This window comes from Desmodus rotundus, chromosome 10 (genome assembly GCF_022682495.2).
Source record: "Desmodus rotundus isolate HL8 chromosome 10, HLdesRot8A.1, whole genome shotgun sequence".
Lineage (NCBI taxonomy): Eukaryota > Metazoa > Chordata > Mammalia > Chiroptera > Phyllostomidae > Desmodus > Desmodus rotundus.
The window spans coordinates 27,146,200-27,161,906 of record NC_071396.1 but is presented as its reverse complement, the minus strand read 5'-3'; the positions used below and the strand labels follow the sequence as shown (position 1 = coordinate 27,161,906).

The 15,707-nt window shown below is 52.5% G+C and overlaps 1 protein-coding gene across 1 annotated transcript in view; it reads left to right on the top strand.

Moving 5' to 3' along the window:
• ENTREP2 (endosomal transmembrane epsin interactor 2) overlaps positions 1–15,707 on the top strand; it is a 163,903-nt gene that overhangs the window by 134,543 nt on the left and 13,653 nt on the right. Inside the window, exons 4-7 of the mRNA XM_053912789.1 lie at positions 3,330–3,464; positions 7,430–7,537; positions 13,329–13,489; positions 14,281–14,416. Of these exons, the coding sequence (XP_053768764.1) occupies positions 3,330–3,464; positions 7,430–7,537; positions 13,329–13,489; positions 14,281–14,416 (540 nt within the window). The remainder of the gene's footprint in view (positions 1–3,329; positions 3,465–7,429; positions 7,538–13,328; positions 13,490–14,280; positions 14,417–15,707) is intronic.

Here is a 15,707-nt window from a genome sequence, read left to right as displayed (position 1 = left end):
TTTTGCCAGCCCCCCTTTTAAAGTAAACTCTCTCCTACCGAATTGAAGTGCAATACTTTTCATTTACTAGCTGCCTGCAGATGGTTGGTTTGGTGTCTGAAACTATCCTGTCTCATTGAACTCTTTAGCTATTTTCAAGCCATTAACTTAATGTGTGTGGTGTTTTTTTTTAATTCTCATGCAAGGATATAGTTGATTTTAGAGAGACAGGAAGGGAGAGAGAGAGGGAGAGAAACATCGATCCGTGGCCTCCTGTCTGCACCCTGAATGGGGACTGAGCCCTGACCTGGAATCAAACCCACATCCTTTGGTTGTCCGGGACGATACTCCAACCAATTAAACCACCCGGCCAAGACTGTGACCTTAATATTTTGATTAAGCATCTTGAAAGTAAAATCAATATTGGTTAAGGCATCTACTCCTCCCATTATCATTCTTTTTCAAATATCCTGAATAGTAATAACTTATTATTCCATAGTTTCTTTAAAATAATTTTGTCCAGTTCCATCTACTCTGTCGGCATTACGATGGGAACACTGGCTCACGGGCGCATTCCCTGGGAAGGGCTGGCGGGTCTAGGACCGTAGCTTTTCTTGGGGGAGCAGTCGGTGTGCCTCCCGATTCAGGCAGGGTTCTCAGTTGTGAAGAAGCCCAACTCGAGGGTGATCCTGGGACACCAGAGAGCTCACGGAGTCTTCAGGATGGCTGAGTGTGGGAGCCACACAGCCAGGGAAGGAGAGGTGGCCCAGGTCATAGCCCAGAACAGCTTTGGGAGAAGCTCCATCCTCACCTGTGGGCTGAGGCCCAGCGCAGCATGTGGCTGACCCTGCTGACCCTGGTCTGTGGGCACTGCCCCCAGAGCCCCGGTTCCTGCTCCCTGTGGAAACTGGGCTCATCTGCTGCTCAGAGACGAGGTAGCCAAGGTATGAGCTGCCTCCTCGTGCCTGGTCTCTAGCCGGTACACTTCTCTTCCTCAGACTGCGGTGCCCACCCCCCACTCACTCAAACACGTGTAGAAATCCAGAAATAAAATCAGAATGATTTTAGGAGATTGAATTAAAAGAGCAAAAATGAGGCATAAGGGGATGGGGGGACCCCCAAAATACTGAAATTATCCTCTGGTGGGGAGCTCCTGTAGGACAGGCTTCCCCTGCTAGGTGCGTGTTCCAGGAACCCATCTGTGTCAGTGCTCCAGCTGGTGGTGGTGTGAGAGGCTGCGTTCAGCTTCAGTGAATTTTTTTGAAGACTCGTTGAATGCGTTTGCCTATTTCATGATGGGTGGTTTACAAGTGCAACTGCCCCCCCCACACCATGCTGAGTGTTTAGCAGGTTTTGACGAAAAAGGGCATGTCCCCCATGCCTCACCTTCCCTGTTCACTTGATCTCTCTCTGAGTGACTTTTTTTTGTTTCCCCTGATGAAAAAAGTCCTCAAAGGGAAACATTTTGCTGATGTGGAAGAGGTGAAACAAGAAATGGCAAAAGCACTAAAAGGCTTAAAATCAACGAGTCCAAACACTGTTTTAAGCAGTGAGAAAAATGTCTCAATAGGTGTATTTCATCAAATGGAGAGAATTTTGAAGGTGACCGACATTTAAACATACAAGAATGAGCCCTAGCTGGTAGCTCAGTGGATTGAGCACCAGCCTGTGAACCAAAGGGTCACTGGTTCGATTCCCAGTCAGGGCACATGCCTGGGTCGCAGGCCAGGACCCCAGTAGGGGGTGCGTGGGAAGCAATCACACATTGATGTTTCTCTCCCTTTCTTTCTCCTTCCCTTCCCCTCTCTCTAAAAATAAATAAGTAAAATCTTTTTAAAAAACATATGAGAATGAATACAGTTTTTTATATATAAATTCCCGGGGTTTTTGGGTCCCCCTTATAAGGTGGGTCAAGACGAAACTCTCCAGAGATTCACGTTGGTGAAAATTTGGCCGTGGCCCCCTTGATCTAAGGCTGTCCCTTTTTTATTTCACTTTCCCGGAAGTCTGTGTGAGCAGCTGCGGGTGTGGGTGAAGGACCCACGAGTCCTGAGAGTGAGTGAGTGGGGGAGGGTGGCTCTGGCTGGGTGAGCTGTGGGGCACAGTGACCTCCCCCTCATTTCTGGAGTCACTTCAGGCAGCAGGTTGGGGTCAGGTGTGATCCCTGGGTCTCTTCCTCGTTTTCAGGCTTTTACAAACACGTGAATTGCCCTGGCCGGTGTGGCTCGGTTGGGTGGAGTATCGTCCCATGCACCAAAATGTTGCAGGTTCAGTCCTCAGTCAGGGTACGTAAAGGTGGCAACCAGTAGATATTTCTCACATCGATGTCTCTCTCTTTCTCCCCGCCTCTCGCTCTCCCTCTCTCTAAAAGCAATGAGAATATGTCCTCAGGTGAGGATAAAAAATATTTAAAAATTTTTAAAAACTGAAAACACCTCCTGAATTACATTTTAAAAAAGATTTTATTTATCTTAAGACAGAGGGGAAGGGAGGGAGAAAGGGAGAGAAACATCAATGTGTGGTTGCCTCTCGAGTGCCCTCTACTGGGGACCTGGCCTGCAACCCAGGCATGTGCCCTCACTGGGAATCGAACCAGTGACCCTTTGGTTCACAGGCCAGTGCTCAATCCACTGAGCCACACCAGCCAGGGCCTGAATTGCAATTTTTTATCTTTGCATGGTTTTAAATTTTTCATGGCACTTTTATTGCTTCAGCATTTTTGAATGCCTTCAGCTCATTGACACCATGAATACCGAGATGTGGTGGCTGCCCTTGGGAGGCCCAGGGGGCACAAGGAAGTGGGCTGGATAAAGCAGGAGTCTCCAGCACAGGCAGGGCTCAGAGGAGAGGCAGGCGGCTCTGGAGAGGGAAAGCCACACAAAGCCTCTGGGATGGTGTGGGGTTGGGTCTTGATGGATGAACGGGAGTTTGACGGGTGGTGAAGTGGGGTAGGAAATTGCTACCCTGTGAGCAGAAGGTGCCAGGACACAGAGCTAGCACAACACGTCCCCGTGTACCACTCAGGGTGAGGAATTTTCCGTTCATGGACTTGGATCTCTTGCTGTAATGCATCTGTAATCTTGTTCAACAGTCTAGCTTAGGTTTCTACCAATCTAGTGACTTTTCTTTTCTATCAATTGCTTTTAAAACAGGAATTTGGAGGAATTCCTCCCGGTATTTTCCATGGCTTTGTCGGCGACAACAACAAAAGTCACTTTGTCTTTACCACTTAAACTGAACCGGGATGCTTTGAGCTGAGGCGCTTGCACCTGCGCATCTCTGCTCGAGGGCACCCGCCGGGGCCGAATGCCGTTTTAATTGTGAGCTCTTGTCTGTGTTCCTCTGTCTAGATTAAGTTTGACAGTGTCGAGGTGTGTGTCTGCTGTGAAACACAGCACCAGTCGACCGGCTGCAGCAACCTGGGGGAGACACTGAAGCTGAACCCGCTGCGGGAGGACTGCAACACCGTGCGGCTGACCCTCAAGGTGATGGCCACGGGTCCCGCCCCCGCCCCTGTGCGCATCTCCCGAGCATTGCAGACAACTGGGGACCATCTGATTCGCGCATGTGTTCCTTTCAGTGGCTGGGGGAATCTCTCTCCAGGAGCATTTCTGCAGGAGTGTAGATTTTTCATGTGCAGGGTACTGTTGTTGCTGGGTCTGGTTTTCCAGGTTTCCCATGTCACTGTCCCACCTCTGACGTGTGCGAAGTGGGCTCTGAGTGGATAGGAAAGTCTCTGCAGGTGTGGGTGCGGTGGATTCTACGGCTTTTCTCACATTTTTGCTGTCCCGCCATCTGGGAGCAGATGGCTATTGATGTTGCCTTTTCAAAAAAATCTGGAAATCCAAATGGTACAATTTCCCCTGGCAACCTAGTCTTAATGTACAGCATCTGATGTTTTTAATTTTTTTTTTTTTACTTATTTTTGTTTTGTCTCTTCAGTTTTTCTAATGGAATAGAAAACTGTTTATATTATTCCTTTCTTCCTCTTTCTGTGAGTGTTTCTTTTTAACTCCTGAAAATCAAAATTGCTTAACAATGCGTATGAGCAGTGCACCCAATTCTTCTCCTCTTTTCCCTAAATGAAAGTGCACTCCACTTTTTAAAAAAAGGTGTGGCCGTGCTCCCGTGTCAGGAGCTCTGTTGTACGCATGTAGGGAACGCAGTATGTGGGGGACTGGAGCCCCCAGAGAGCCCCCTGGAGTCTGGGGAGAGAGGAGGACAGGGTTGCCTTCTGTCCTTGGGTGCATACGGCAGGCCCCTTCCCCCTTGGGTCTAGTCCCTGTGGGGCAAGGGCAGGTGGGGAGAGGAGGAAAGGAGCCTTGTTGTTCTTCTGTCCGGGGTGCGGCTGTCCTGCCTGGCCCTGATCCTGGTGATACTCCGGCTGTTGCATGGTTTCGGTGCGGATGGTGTGGTTGGTTTCCCGTGAGGTCAGCTTCATCCTGTCTTCTCCCTTACTCATAGGCGCAGTAGTCTGTTTCTGAGTCCCCACCCCACTTCTCTGTGGCTTACCAGGAGACGTGGCATGCTGGGTTCTGCACCGGGGGCAAATCATTTTCTTGACCTTAAATAACTTGATAGAACTGGCCCTGGCCAATGTGACTCAGTTGGTCGGAGCGTCGTCCTGTAAACCAAAAGGTCACGGGTTCGGACCCCAGTCGGGGCACATGCAGGAGGCAGCCAGTCAATGTTTCTCTCTCTCCTGCTGTGTCTCTCCCTCCCTTCCCCCCAACTCTCTCAGATCAGTCAGCATGTCCTCGGTAGAGGATAAAAAAAAAAGGAAACAACCTAATGGAACTGTAAGAAAATACGTAGTCTGTGAATTACGATTATTTGTACAGATTGTAGTTTAGGCAATTTACATCTGTCCACTGAAGGCTAAGAGCTGTTGCTTCCGAAGGCGGGAGACAGGTTCCTAACGGCCCAGTGAGTTCCGGCCCTGCCCCGTTGTGGGAGAGTGTTCATTTCCTCGTGGATCCTTCTCCAAGTTCAGAGTGCCATTGAACAGTGAAAGTGCTCTTGTTGTATGAGACGCTGTCCTCTGGCAGCAACATTTGGGTGATGTATGGTGCCTGAGACTCCAAAGGGAGGCCTAAATGGACTTAAATGTGCAGAGATCTTAAGTGGGGTGTTTGCGTCTTGAAATGAGAGCTTCCACAGATTCCTCTGTGGGATTCAAGGACCCTCTCCACCAGGCAGCCTAATTTTAGCTCCTTCCGTAGGATCAGTATTCAGGTCAGCCGCAAAGGCCTCCGCTGCGAAAGCTGCTTTCTGCAGAGACAGAAATCTGGTCCAGGAAACTGCCTGAAATCTGGTCCAGGAAATGCTCATCACTTGAGAAATTTGATTAAAAAAAAAAAAAACAAGTCACAGATTGAACACACGTACCACTCCCACTGGTGACTAGGACGTTTGCTCAGAGTTTTTGTAGAGTCTTGCTTATGTGCTCCTTTGCTTAAAGCTGGTGGTGAATCATTCTCTGTGCGTGGCTGGAGATGTGGAAATTAAGCACATCATCTCCTTCTAGTCTGAACTCAAAAGGCAGGATAGAACAATGAAATATTTCTTTTTATCCTCACCTGAGGATATGCTTCTTGATTTTGAGAGAGAGAGAAAAACATCGATCTGAGAGAGAAACATTGATCAGTTGCCTCCTGTACACGCCCCGACCAGGGCTCGAACCCTCCACCTAGGCCTGTGCCCTGGCCAGGAATTGAACCCTCAACCTTTTGGTGTACGGGACAGTGCTCCAACCAACGGAGCCACCTGGCCAGGGCAACAATGAAATATTGTACACATTTTCAAACAAATATTCACCCGTTACTTGTTTTGAGTGAGATACATTCTACTAGAGAGAATAGCATGGAACCGCGTGTCTTCTCAAGCTGCAGGTGGAACATACTGTCAGGGGCCGTGTGGAGTCTCAGATTGTTTCCCTACTTTGGAGCTGACAAACTAGCCTGTTACACCTTACTGTGGCTTCCCTGGCAGAATAAGGCATGAGACTCCCAGTCCAGAGACAAAAGACTTTTTCTTTCTTACGGGAACAGCAGTAGCCAGAGCTTCACGTTGGTTTGAGCCAATTCCCCAGACCCCTTACATCCCGGGGGTGGTGCAGAAGGCCCCGCGGGGAGCCTGCGTGTGTGCTGGGCTGCTTACAGGCAGCTACACTGAGCCCGGGAGCCTGCTGCCTTGAAGTGCGACTGCACGTTGTCGGGGGAGATGGGATCTCCTTCCTAAGGTTGCTTGTTGTGGCAGACACAGCCCTGGGGAATGGGCCAGGTGAAGGGCAGACAAGGCGCACGCTGGCTCTGGACACATCCAGCAAAAAGTGCCCGGCAGTTCAGGGCCACGGCAGACTGCTTCTCCCCACGCAGAATGTCAGGGAGTGGTCATGACCAGTGTCTAACATCACAGGGCCGCAAAGAAGACATGAGGCCCTGACCAGTGTGTCTCCGTGGGTCAGGCGTCATCCCACAAACTGAAAGGTCGCTGGTTCCATCCCCGGCCAGGGCACATGCCTGGGTTGTGAGTTCGATCCCTGACTGGGGGGTGTGGGAGAAGGAACCACCTGATGTTTCTCTCTCCCTCTCTTTCTCCTTCCCTTCCCCTCTCAAAATAAAATAAAATAAAATAAAAATGAAAATTTTTAAAGTTACACCAAATGCTGGCAGGGATTCAGAAAAGCTGGGTCAGTCAGACATTGCTGGCAGGAATGTAAAATGGTTCCACCACTCTGGAAAACAATTTGGCAGTTTCTTTTTAAAGTTTTTTTTAATTGTTCAATAATTGGGCAGTTTCATATAAAACTAAGCATGCAGCTCCCATAGGAGCCAGCATTTGTACCCATGGACATTTATCCCAGAAAAATAAAAAGTTATGGTCACACAAAGACCATATGGGGAAAGGGCAGAGTGTGGGGAAGGGGGCGGAGCATGGGGAAAGGGTGGAGTGTGGGGAAGGGGGAGGAGCATGGGGAAAGGGTGGAGTGTGGGGAAGGGGGAGGAGCATGGGGAAAGGGTGGAGTGTGGGGAAGGGGGCGGAGCATGGGGAAAGGGTGGAGTGTGGGGAAGGGGGAGGAGCATGGGGAAAGGGTGGAGTGTGGGGAAGGGGGCGGAGCATGGGGAAAGGGTGGAGTGTGGGGAAGGGGGAGGAGCATGGGGAAAGGAAGAGGGCTTCTATGCCCCCTCTAGGCACCCCTCTCCCAGTGTCCCAGATGCATCAACCCAGAAGCTTTCCCAACCCAGTGCTTGGGCCTTTGTGGAGGCTTCATTACCTGGGCATGGAAAGGCCAGTTTTGATGACCAAAAAAACCCAACACAAAACCAAACCTCCATGATATAGAGGCAACTGGCAGACTGATCCTGGACCTTGACAGAAACGCCAGGGATCTGCTGTCTGGGTCGCCGCGGTGAAGCTGACCGTCTCCCTCCTGCATCTTTTCCCCCAGGACCTCCTCTTCAGCGTGTGCGCCCTCAACGTCCTCTCCACCATCGTGTGTACGTTGGCCACAGCCATGTGCTGCATGCAGATGGTCTCCTCCGACGTCCTGCAGATGGTGAGTGGCCCCTTCCCTCCCGAGCATGCGCAGCCCAACCGCCCCAGCCTGTGGTGCTTGGAGATTCTGGGAGGTCCCGTCGCACTGCAGAGAGTGTGCACGATTAGTGCCACGCTGTGTTTGTTTCAGGTGTTGTGGGAGCTCCTTGTTGACAGCCCCAGCCCCTGGTGTGTGCCCCCCATAACTGTAGTGAACCCCTGTAGGCCTAGACATCTTCCGGCTCCGCCCTCCAGGGCAGGGCTCCTTCCTCAGGCTCAAGTGCCCCCGTAATGCAGGAAGGTTGTTTTGAAGGCGAAGGCTTCTCAAGAAACTGCTCATTCTGTGCTCTTTGGAGACGCTCCTTAACCCTGAGCTCACACCCCAGCGCGGGCTGCTGGTTGGCCACCGTTCGATGCTCCGGCCAGGGTCTCCCAGGGGTAGCAAAGAGGTGGCCCACGGGGTCACACACTTCCAGGACACATCCGCAAACATGCACACTCAACAACTAAAGAAGGCTCCTTGTTATTTCAGCCCCTACGGAGCACAGCCCACTGTTAGTACAGAACCGCCAGAGTCAGCACAAGGAGGAGAAATTGATGGAAAGATGGTGTTTTTTGATGCCAGGAGTAGGAATTCTGCCTCTCTGTCTCTCTCTCTCTGTGTCTCTATTTCTCTCTCTGTCTCTCTCCTGCTCTCTCTCTTTCTCTATCTCTGTCTCTAACTCACTCTCCTCCCTCCCTTGCTCGCTCGCTCTCTCTCTCTCTCTCTCTCTCTCTCTCTCTGGACTTGCCCTTCAGGACTTACCCGGCCTCCCCCACAATATTTCCTGCATCTCGTGATAGAAAAAGTCACTCTTGTAGCTGTCTGTTCTATCTGTTCTTTCTCGTCCACCTGATGGCGATACGTCAGTTAATGGAGATACAGGACCGGGGGCAGGTATGAAACTGAAGTGGTTCTGCTCGCACGCAGGGTGCACTGCACAGCTGTCCCGGCCGGGCCGTCCTCCCCACGGGCTCCGGTTTTCCGGGAGCGTTCCGTTAAGCAGCTCCTCAGCAGCGGTGACCTGGCGCCTTGCTCACCGAGGCCACATGTGGGTGTTTTTCTCCAGTGTGATGTGCAGAGGAAAGGGTAACTGACACAGGGTCTCCTCACCTCTTGGATTTTACTACGGATCTGTAAATATCACGCCAGTTGGCCAAACTGACAGAACGAAAGGGTTGGAAATGCTAGAAGTTCGCATTCCCTGGCTTGAAGCTTTAAGATGGAAATTGCCAGCTGAGGAAGAATAAAGCTTGTCGCAGCTAGAATAGCGGACACAGTTATACTTGTGTCTGGGCTGTTTGGGCCAGGAATCGTGGGTCTGAAGCCAGCCATGCTGGGTCCGAGTCCCCCACCTGTTCTGTGAGGCAGGTGACTCAGGACAGGCGACTCCCTGAACCTCAGTTTCCTCAGCTCTGATGTGGACCTAAGGGAGTACCTGGCAAGCACCCCATAAGTGTGGCCTGTTTTGCTCTGTAATGTGGAGGAAGTATCAGTTTGTCATTGGAATGTGGCGGTGCTGACCGTGAATGCCATGGTCCTTGGTGGTGTTCCTCGACTGTGAAGGGCTATGTGGGAGTAGAGAGTTGTGTATCGTTACAATTACAACAGCAGCTTCAGAGCTCTAGCTTGGTTCATCGCTAAATACTGTGTAAGTCAGTCCTCGCTGGTGGTGCTCAGTGGGTTGAGTGCTGGCCTGTAAACCAAAGGGTCACAGGTTCGATTCCCAGTCAGGGCACATGCCTGGGTTGCAGGCCAGGTCCCCAGTAGGGGGCGCTCGAGAGACAACCACACATTGATGTTTCTCTCCCTCTTTCTCCCTCCCTTCCCCTCTCTCTAAAAATAAATAAATAAAATCTTTAAAAGTAAATAAATATAATCTTTTAAAATAAATAAATACATAGTTCACTAAACGCTGGCCTGGAAGTAGAAATCAATGAGATTCCTGCTGACAAGTCCCTCTCCCTTTGTGACCACAGGCCATGGGCCAGGCAAGGCTGTAAGGCCCTGGCTACACTGCTGACCTGCTGAACCATAGGGGACTTCAGAGAGAACCAGCGGCATTGACCATGGCCTCGAGTGGGACCAGGGCGTGACCTTGAGCACATCGCCGCCTATGTGTGCGGTTTTCCTGTCCTCTGAAAAGGCTGCTGATGCTGCGCAGTCCTCCCCGGGCTGCCGCAGGGGATGCATGAGATAGCAGGTGTGACAGGGCTTTGCGCAGGCGTGGGGGCCACGTGGAGTCACCATCTGCCATGTGGATCAAAGGTGGGGCCAGCTGACGGCATCCCCGTCACGCCCTGAAGGTTGGGATCCGGAACCTGGTGGCTCATAAGGGTGCCTGACAAGCTCTTTTTAATTAAAAAAATTTTTCTTTTTTTCCCCCCCAGCTTTATTGAGATGTAATTGACTTTCATTTCCTTCCTTCATTTCATTAGACTCTTTAATTAAAGAAGTAATATACAATCAGTGAAACAAGGAAAATGCAGAGGTATACAAAGATGAAGTTAATTAAATCCCTTCTCCCATCCCGTTTTTCTAAGGAAACTTTGCCACGAACCCTTCTGTGTGTTTCCTGATTTCTTAGATTTCTTGATTAACATGTATAAATGGTTCACCTTCCTTCCTTCCCTCCCTCCACCTCTCCCTCCTTCCTCCCCTTTCTCCCTTCCGTCCTTCCTTAACCAAAATGCGAGCACACCCTGCCTGTCGCTCTGCAACTTGATTTTGGAGCCTGAAAGCATCACGGGCCTCCCTCGGGGTCGCTATGTAGAGAGATGTTTTCACAGCTGCACCACACCCTCATGGAGATGTGACACGTCATTGGGCCATCCTTCCTTTGTGGGTGCTCGCGTGTTCCCTGGCTCTGGTCTTGGGTGCCGGCTGTGCCTCTGCCAGTGGTGCTCCAGCAAGGGCCTTGTGCAGCGTCTGGTCGCAGTTCTCCTAACCAAGCCATGACGGGCCCACGGGCCACGTGGCCACAGTCCTACCTGTGCGTGTGGCCCACCACTTCCGCCCTCGGCACCGTCCCCTGCCAGAAGCCCCCGCGGTTCACCATTTCAGCAGTCTGGTCATAAGCCTTCCAAGAGACCGTTCCGTCTGTCCCCAAACCAGTTCTCACCAGTGGTATTTGGATTATAAGTGCATATTCTGTATAACCCCATGAATGCTGAGTTCAAACAGGTAATTATTTCTATTGCAACAAAACGGAGTATCTGGGGAAGAATCAGGCGAAGAGGGTTACTAAGCCTGTTGCTGTCAGTTTAGATGTGGGTGAGGCGACCGACCGCAAGGGGCTGGGATAAGAACTGAAAACGTTCTAGGGGGCGTCCGCACACACGTCTCTTCGGGTACCTTTAGGTTTCAGCTCCGCTCTAAAAACACAGAAACGGGAAGTCAGGGAGTGTCTTCTCAGTGCGGCGTGTGCGCGGGAGGCCACGGGAGCTGCCCACGGCAGACGTGCCTCACAGCTAAGGGCCGAGCTGGCGTGGAAAGGACCCACAACCCCCTCCCGTTTCTGTGGGTCAGCACCGTGGGATGAACTGTTTTTGCAGCTCGCGTAGCGAATACGTGGATTCGTGAGATGCAGAAAGTTATGCCTGCTGGCAGAATTTAGAAAGCTCGTTACTCTGATAGGTTTGGACGTCACAGCCAAAGGCAGGCTGATGATAAAATGCAGCTTATTGATACAGCTTAGTGGAGAAAGCATTTAGCTCCAAAGTGCCTATTATCTCCTTTCTTTAGTTTCATTTCTGAGGTGTAACCTCATTTTTCCTCTTTTCTCTCATTAAGCTGTTATTTTCCCAGCTCACTTGATTGGCAGCCACAGCACACTGCCTGCAGTACCTTCTCCTCCATCAGGCACTGGCTAGTTAAGTTCATCTTTAGCATCATCGTTCACGTTCTCGCTTCCAGTCGTGTGCTTTGTAAACTAGAACTCTCTCTGAAAAAGCAGACGGGACTCCGTGCCTTTCACAGGCGAGTTCACAGTGGGCTCGTCCACAGAGCTAGTTAGAGGTCGGGGGGGACGTTACCTTGCCCCCCCAGCAGCCTCCATGTCAGTCAAGTTCACCCGTATCTTCACTTCCCAAGTTCACCCCAGTGCCAGTCCAGCCCCCGATGGAGGCCGGGCCTTCCTTCTGTGAGGTTGGGTTCAACAGAAACTTCTCGGGTGATGGGTGCTGCGCACCTGTCAGACAGGGGCCGCTGGGGGGCTGGTGAGCCCGAAAGGCTAATCACAGCAGACAGTCGTCAAACCAATGCGTCCACAACGTGAGCATTTTCTTTCAACTTTAAATACACACGTGAGCACACGTCCACCCGTCTTTTGGTCCGGGGCCCTAGTCTTCTGTTTGACTGCGGGCTGCTTGGTGCATCGGGCCTCATTTCTTGCATAAACTTCAGAGAAATCGCACCGGGTCCCGTTCCCTTCCATCGCAGTGAGATGCAGTGGTCTGCCCTCCGTGTCTGTGGTCCTTCTCCACTCCCCGACGGCTGCAAGCTATTTCTGCTTAGCTGCCCTCCCGTGACGGGTCTTTTCCGGAACATGCCACGTGGTTCTCACGGATCGAGCAGGTGTCCTACCAGCATTTCTCGTTCATCGTGAGTTACAGTAGTCACTCACACTCACCGTGACATATTGACTGGACCTGGAGGGAAGCCTCAGGCACCAGCTCACCTCTGGGGAGCCATGACCAGAGGGTGCAGAGAGAAACGGTTACCAGTCCGTGCTGTCGAGGGGTGGATACGGAAAACTGGACAGAGGCAGCATTCCTTCGGCTTGATTTTTACCTGGTTTGCTCCCAAAGCAGCGGTGTCTCCGTTTTAAGGTTGCCCCCCATGGAACATTCTGGAGCTCAGGTAGGATCCTTCTCCCTCCAAGCAGACCTTTACAAAGTGTGTGAACTCCCTGGAAATGCAAAGTATTTTGGGTACCGTGTGCCCAAAGGGGCCTGTGATGAAGTATTCAGGAACGTTCCGTTGCTGGACTAGCCCCTGAGCGGGTTTGCCGGTGCAGGCCTCCTCGGGGCCTCGAACACACTAGTGTACACTGCTGCGGGGTTCGGGGGGTGAGGGAGGGAGGGTAGGTGGCATTTCCCGAGTTGATTTCACTGTAGAAATTCAGTAGCGGACGGAGACAACCACACTGAAGGTCCGGTGTTTTCTCACAACCGCATTGTAGGAAGTGCTGTCTTTTTTTCTTTTCTCTTTTTAAGATTTGATTTATTTCAAGACAGACCAGAAGGGGAAGGGAGGGAGAAAGAGAGGGAGAGAAACATTGATGTGAGAGAGAAACATCAATCGGTTGCCTCTTGCATGCACCCCAACCGGGGATCGAACCCGAGACTTCGGCATGTGTCCTGACTGGGAATCAAACCTGTGACCTTGGGGTTTGTGACATCCCACTGAGCCACACCGGTCAGGGCGGAAGTGCTGTCTTAAACCTTGGGCATGAGACACCTTTGGGCCACAGGCTTTGATGGTGTCATCCCAAGATGCCCATTCAGTAGTGGGAGTGGAATCCAGGATTTCCCAGGCTGTGCCTTTCCTCTAAAAAGAGGCCTTCTGCGTCACCGCGTGGGAAGCAAAGCATACGGAGGCTCTGGTGCCGAGGTCTTCCTCACAGAGCCATCATTGTAAAATGTGTGTTTAGCCACCGGGGCCTGACTGTTTAAAATTATGGACATTCCAAATTAAAGCTTATGAGCAATTAGCGTAATTAGTCACAAGTTGCCCGAGGTGTCCCCGGTAACTCTGACCTTCTCTCCCCCAGTTCCTGCCGCAGAGGGCGCACTCCGCCAGCCCAGCCTGCGCCACCCCGCACGGTACCGTCCTCCACCAGACCCTGGACTTCGATGAGTTCATCCCACCTCTGCCCCCACCCCCCTACTACCCTCCCGAGTACAGCTGCACGCCCACAGCCGAGGCCCACAGGTGCGTCTGCCCACTGATGCCTGAGGGGGGGGCAGGAAATATTTGGGGGAGAGAAGCAGCAAAGGCCTCACCATTTTCAGTGGAGAAGAGGAAAGCAAGCTACAAAAGCATGTTTGTTTTTTTTTTTCATTCTCACCTGAGGACATGCTTATTGATTAGAGAGAGAGGAAGTGAGAGAGAGGAACATCGATGAGAGAGGGAAGTGTCCATCGGTTGCCTCTTGTACGGCCCCCCCCCCCCCCCCCGACCAGGGATCCAACCCGCAACCCGGCATGTGCGAATCGAACCCACGACCTTTCACTTTGTGGGACGATGCTCCAACCAACCGAGCCACTCCAGCCAGGGCTGTGAAAGCACGTTTGCCTGGAGAACAGAGCAGGGCCCGAGAAGGGAGCGGTGGCTCGGAGGTGGAAGTTTCTGTTGGCAACTTTGCAGGCTAACAAAACAAAATCCCAGCCAGACAGCAGCGGCTCCACTGCTTTTCAGGGAACCCAGAACTGCTCTTGAATTACTATAACATGCAAGTTTTAATTAAAGATTGAATCAGCTGTAGGACCATTTTAATTCGAATGGATGGAGCCACTGGGTTGACGGAAAACAGTGCTGTCTTTCCAGAAGAGAAAAGCTAACGCTGCCTAGTGAATTAGGCTTTTCTTTCACAAACACGGTTGGTGGGTGAGGAGGGAGACTGAGGAGCTTGTGACGTTCTGTCGCCTGTGGGAGGAACACCGAGCGCTGCAGGTGCAGCTCCGCCCCCTGAGAGTGACCGCTCCCCGGCCCCGCCTCCACAGGGGCCTCCACCTGGACTTCGCTCCCTCTCCATTCAGCGCCTTGTACGACATGGCCATCAACAGCCCGGGCCTGCTCTACCCCGCTGAGCTCCCCCCGCCCTACGAGGCTGTGGTGGGCCCAGCCCCGGCCAGCCAGGTAAGGGGACCGCTCGCCTTTTTCTCTCTGGGAGCCTCTCAGCAAGCCTGAGGGACGTGGGGCTCATTGGCCCTGCCGTGGGGCACAGACCATGGGCCCGCAGAGCAGAACCTGCAGAGGTTCCAGCAGCCCGGGGGCCCCACCCCAATATTTGTGCCTCTTCCCCGTGGCCCCCCACAGGCGGCTCTGGGTTTCACACAGGCCCGTGTTTGGGGGGGACAGCGCAGAAGTTGCTGGTACAGGTTCTAACTGTGGGGCTCCGGCCATGGACACCCAGGGGACTCTGGCCTGTCTTGACTCCGAGTCATTGTCACCTGGTTGGGGAGGGATCCCTGGAGGCTGCAGGGCAGGGAGGTGCCTGGTGTGCCCGGCCCAGGGTGGGTGTTGGGGGTAAGAGGGTGGAGCCTCAGTTGCCTCATCTGGAAAGCAGGGATGGAGCAGGGCATTTGTCAGCACATCGTAGGCTCCGAGTCACCGAAAATCACTTGCCGTCCTTTGGCATTCTCATCATCATGATTGTCATTACCGAATGTCGAAGGGCGCTGGCCAGGGCAGAGAGATGTGGACGCCTGAAAGGGTCACACGGCAGCTAGCACAGGACAGAGTGGTCAGGGCACAGGTGAACTTCGGGGAGGCTTCAGGGGTGGCGAGCACAGTGGTCAGGCTGAGCAGGGACACGTGCAGGGAGCTGAGGAAACACGCTGAGAACTGGGCCAGGTCGGGCCCGGACTCCAGGCAGATGGAGGTGACCCTGCAGCCACCAGGGAGGTTCCAGGGGCCCCAGGTACGCACACCTTCGGGCTTCCCGGCAGCTGTGGAGTGCTTCTGACCTGCGGCCCCTCCCAGGCCACCTCCAGGGAGCGGTGCTGGCCGCAGACCGGGCCCAGAGCCTCCTGCACCCCCCCTCACTGTCCCTTTGAGATCCAGGGCCCAGGAAGGAAATGGCAATGCCCACCCTTCCCCAGCCAGCCCCTGGGGAGGGGACGGCGGAGGGGCCTCTGCGGGTGTGGAAAGGGTTTACATGACCGTCTGCTGTCGGGGCGCCGCCTCTGGAAGCCCCAGCAATAGCCGCATCTACAAGAGTGGCCCCATCCTGTTGGGAAAATTTCTGTGTAGGGTGCTGTGGCCACGGGGCTCCCTAAAATAAAGGGAGAGAGGGGAGTTTAGCTTACTTATCTCAATGCCTATTGACTTTTGTTTTTGCAATCCCTACCTGAGGTATATTTATTGATTTCAGAGTGGGAAGGAGAGAGAAAGAAACGTTAATATGAGAGGAAATGTCCATCAGTTG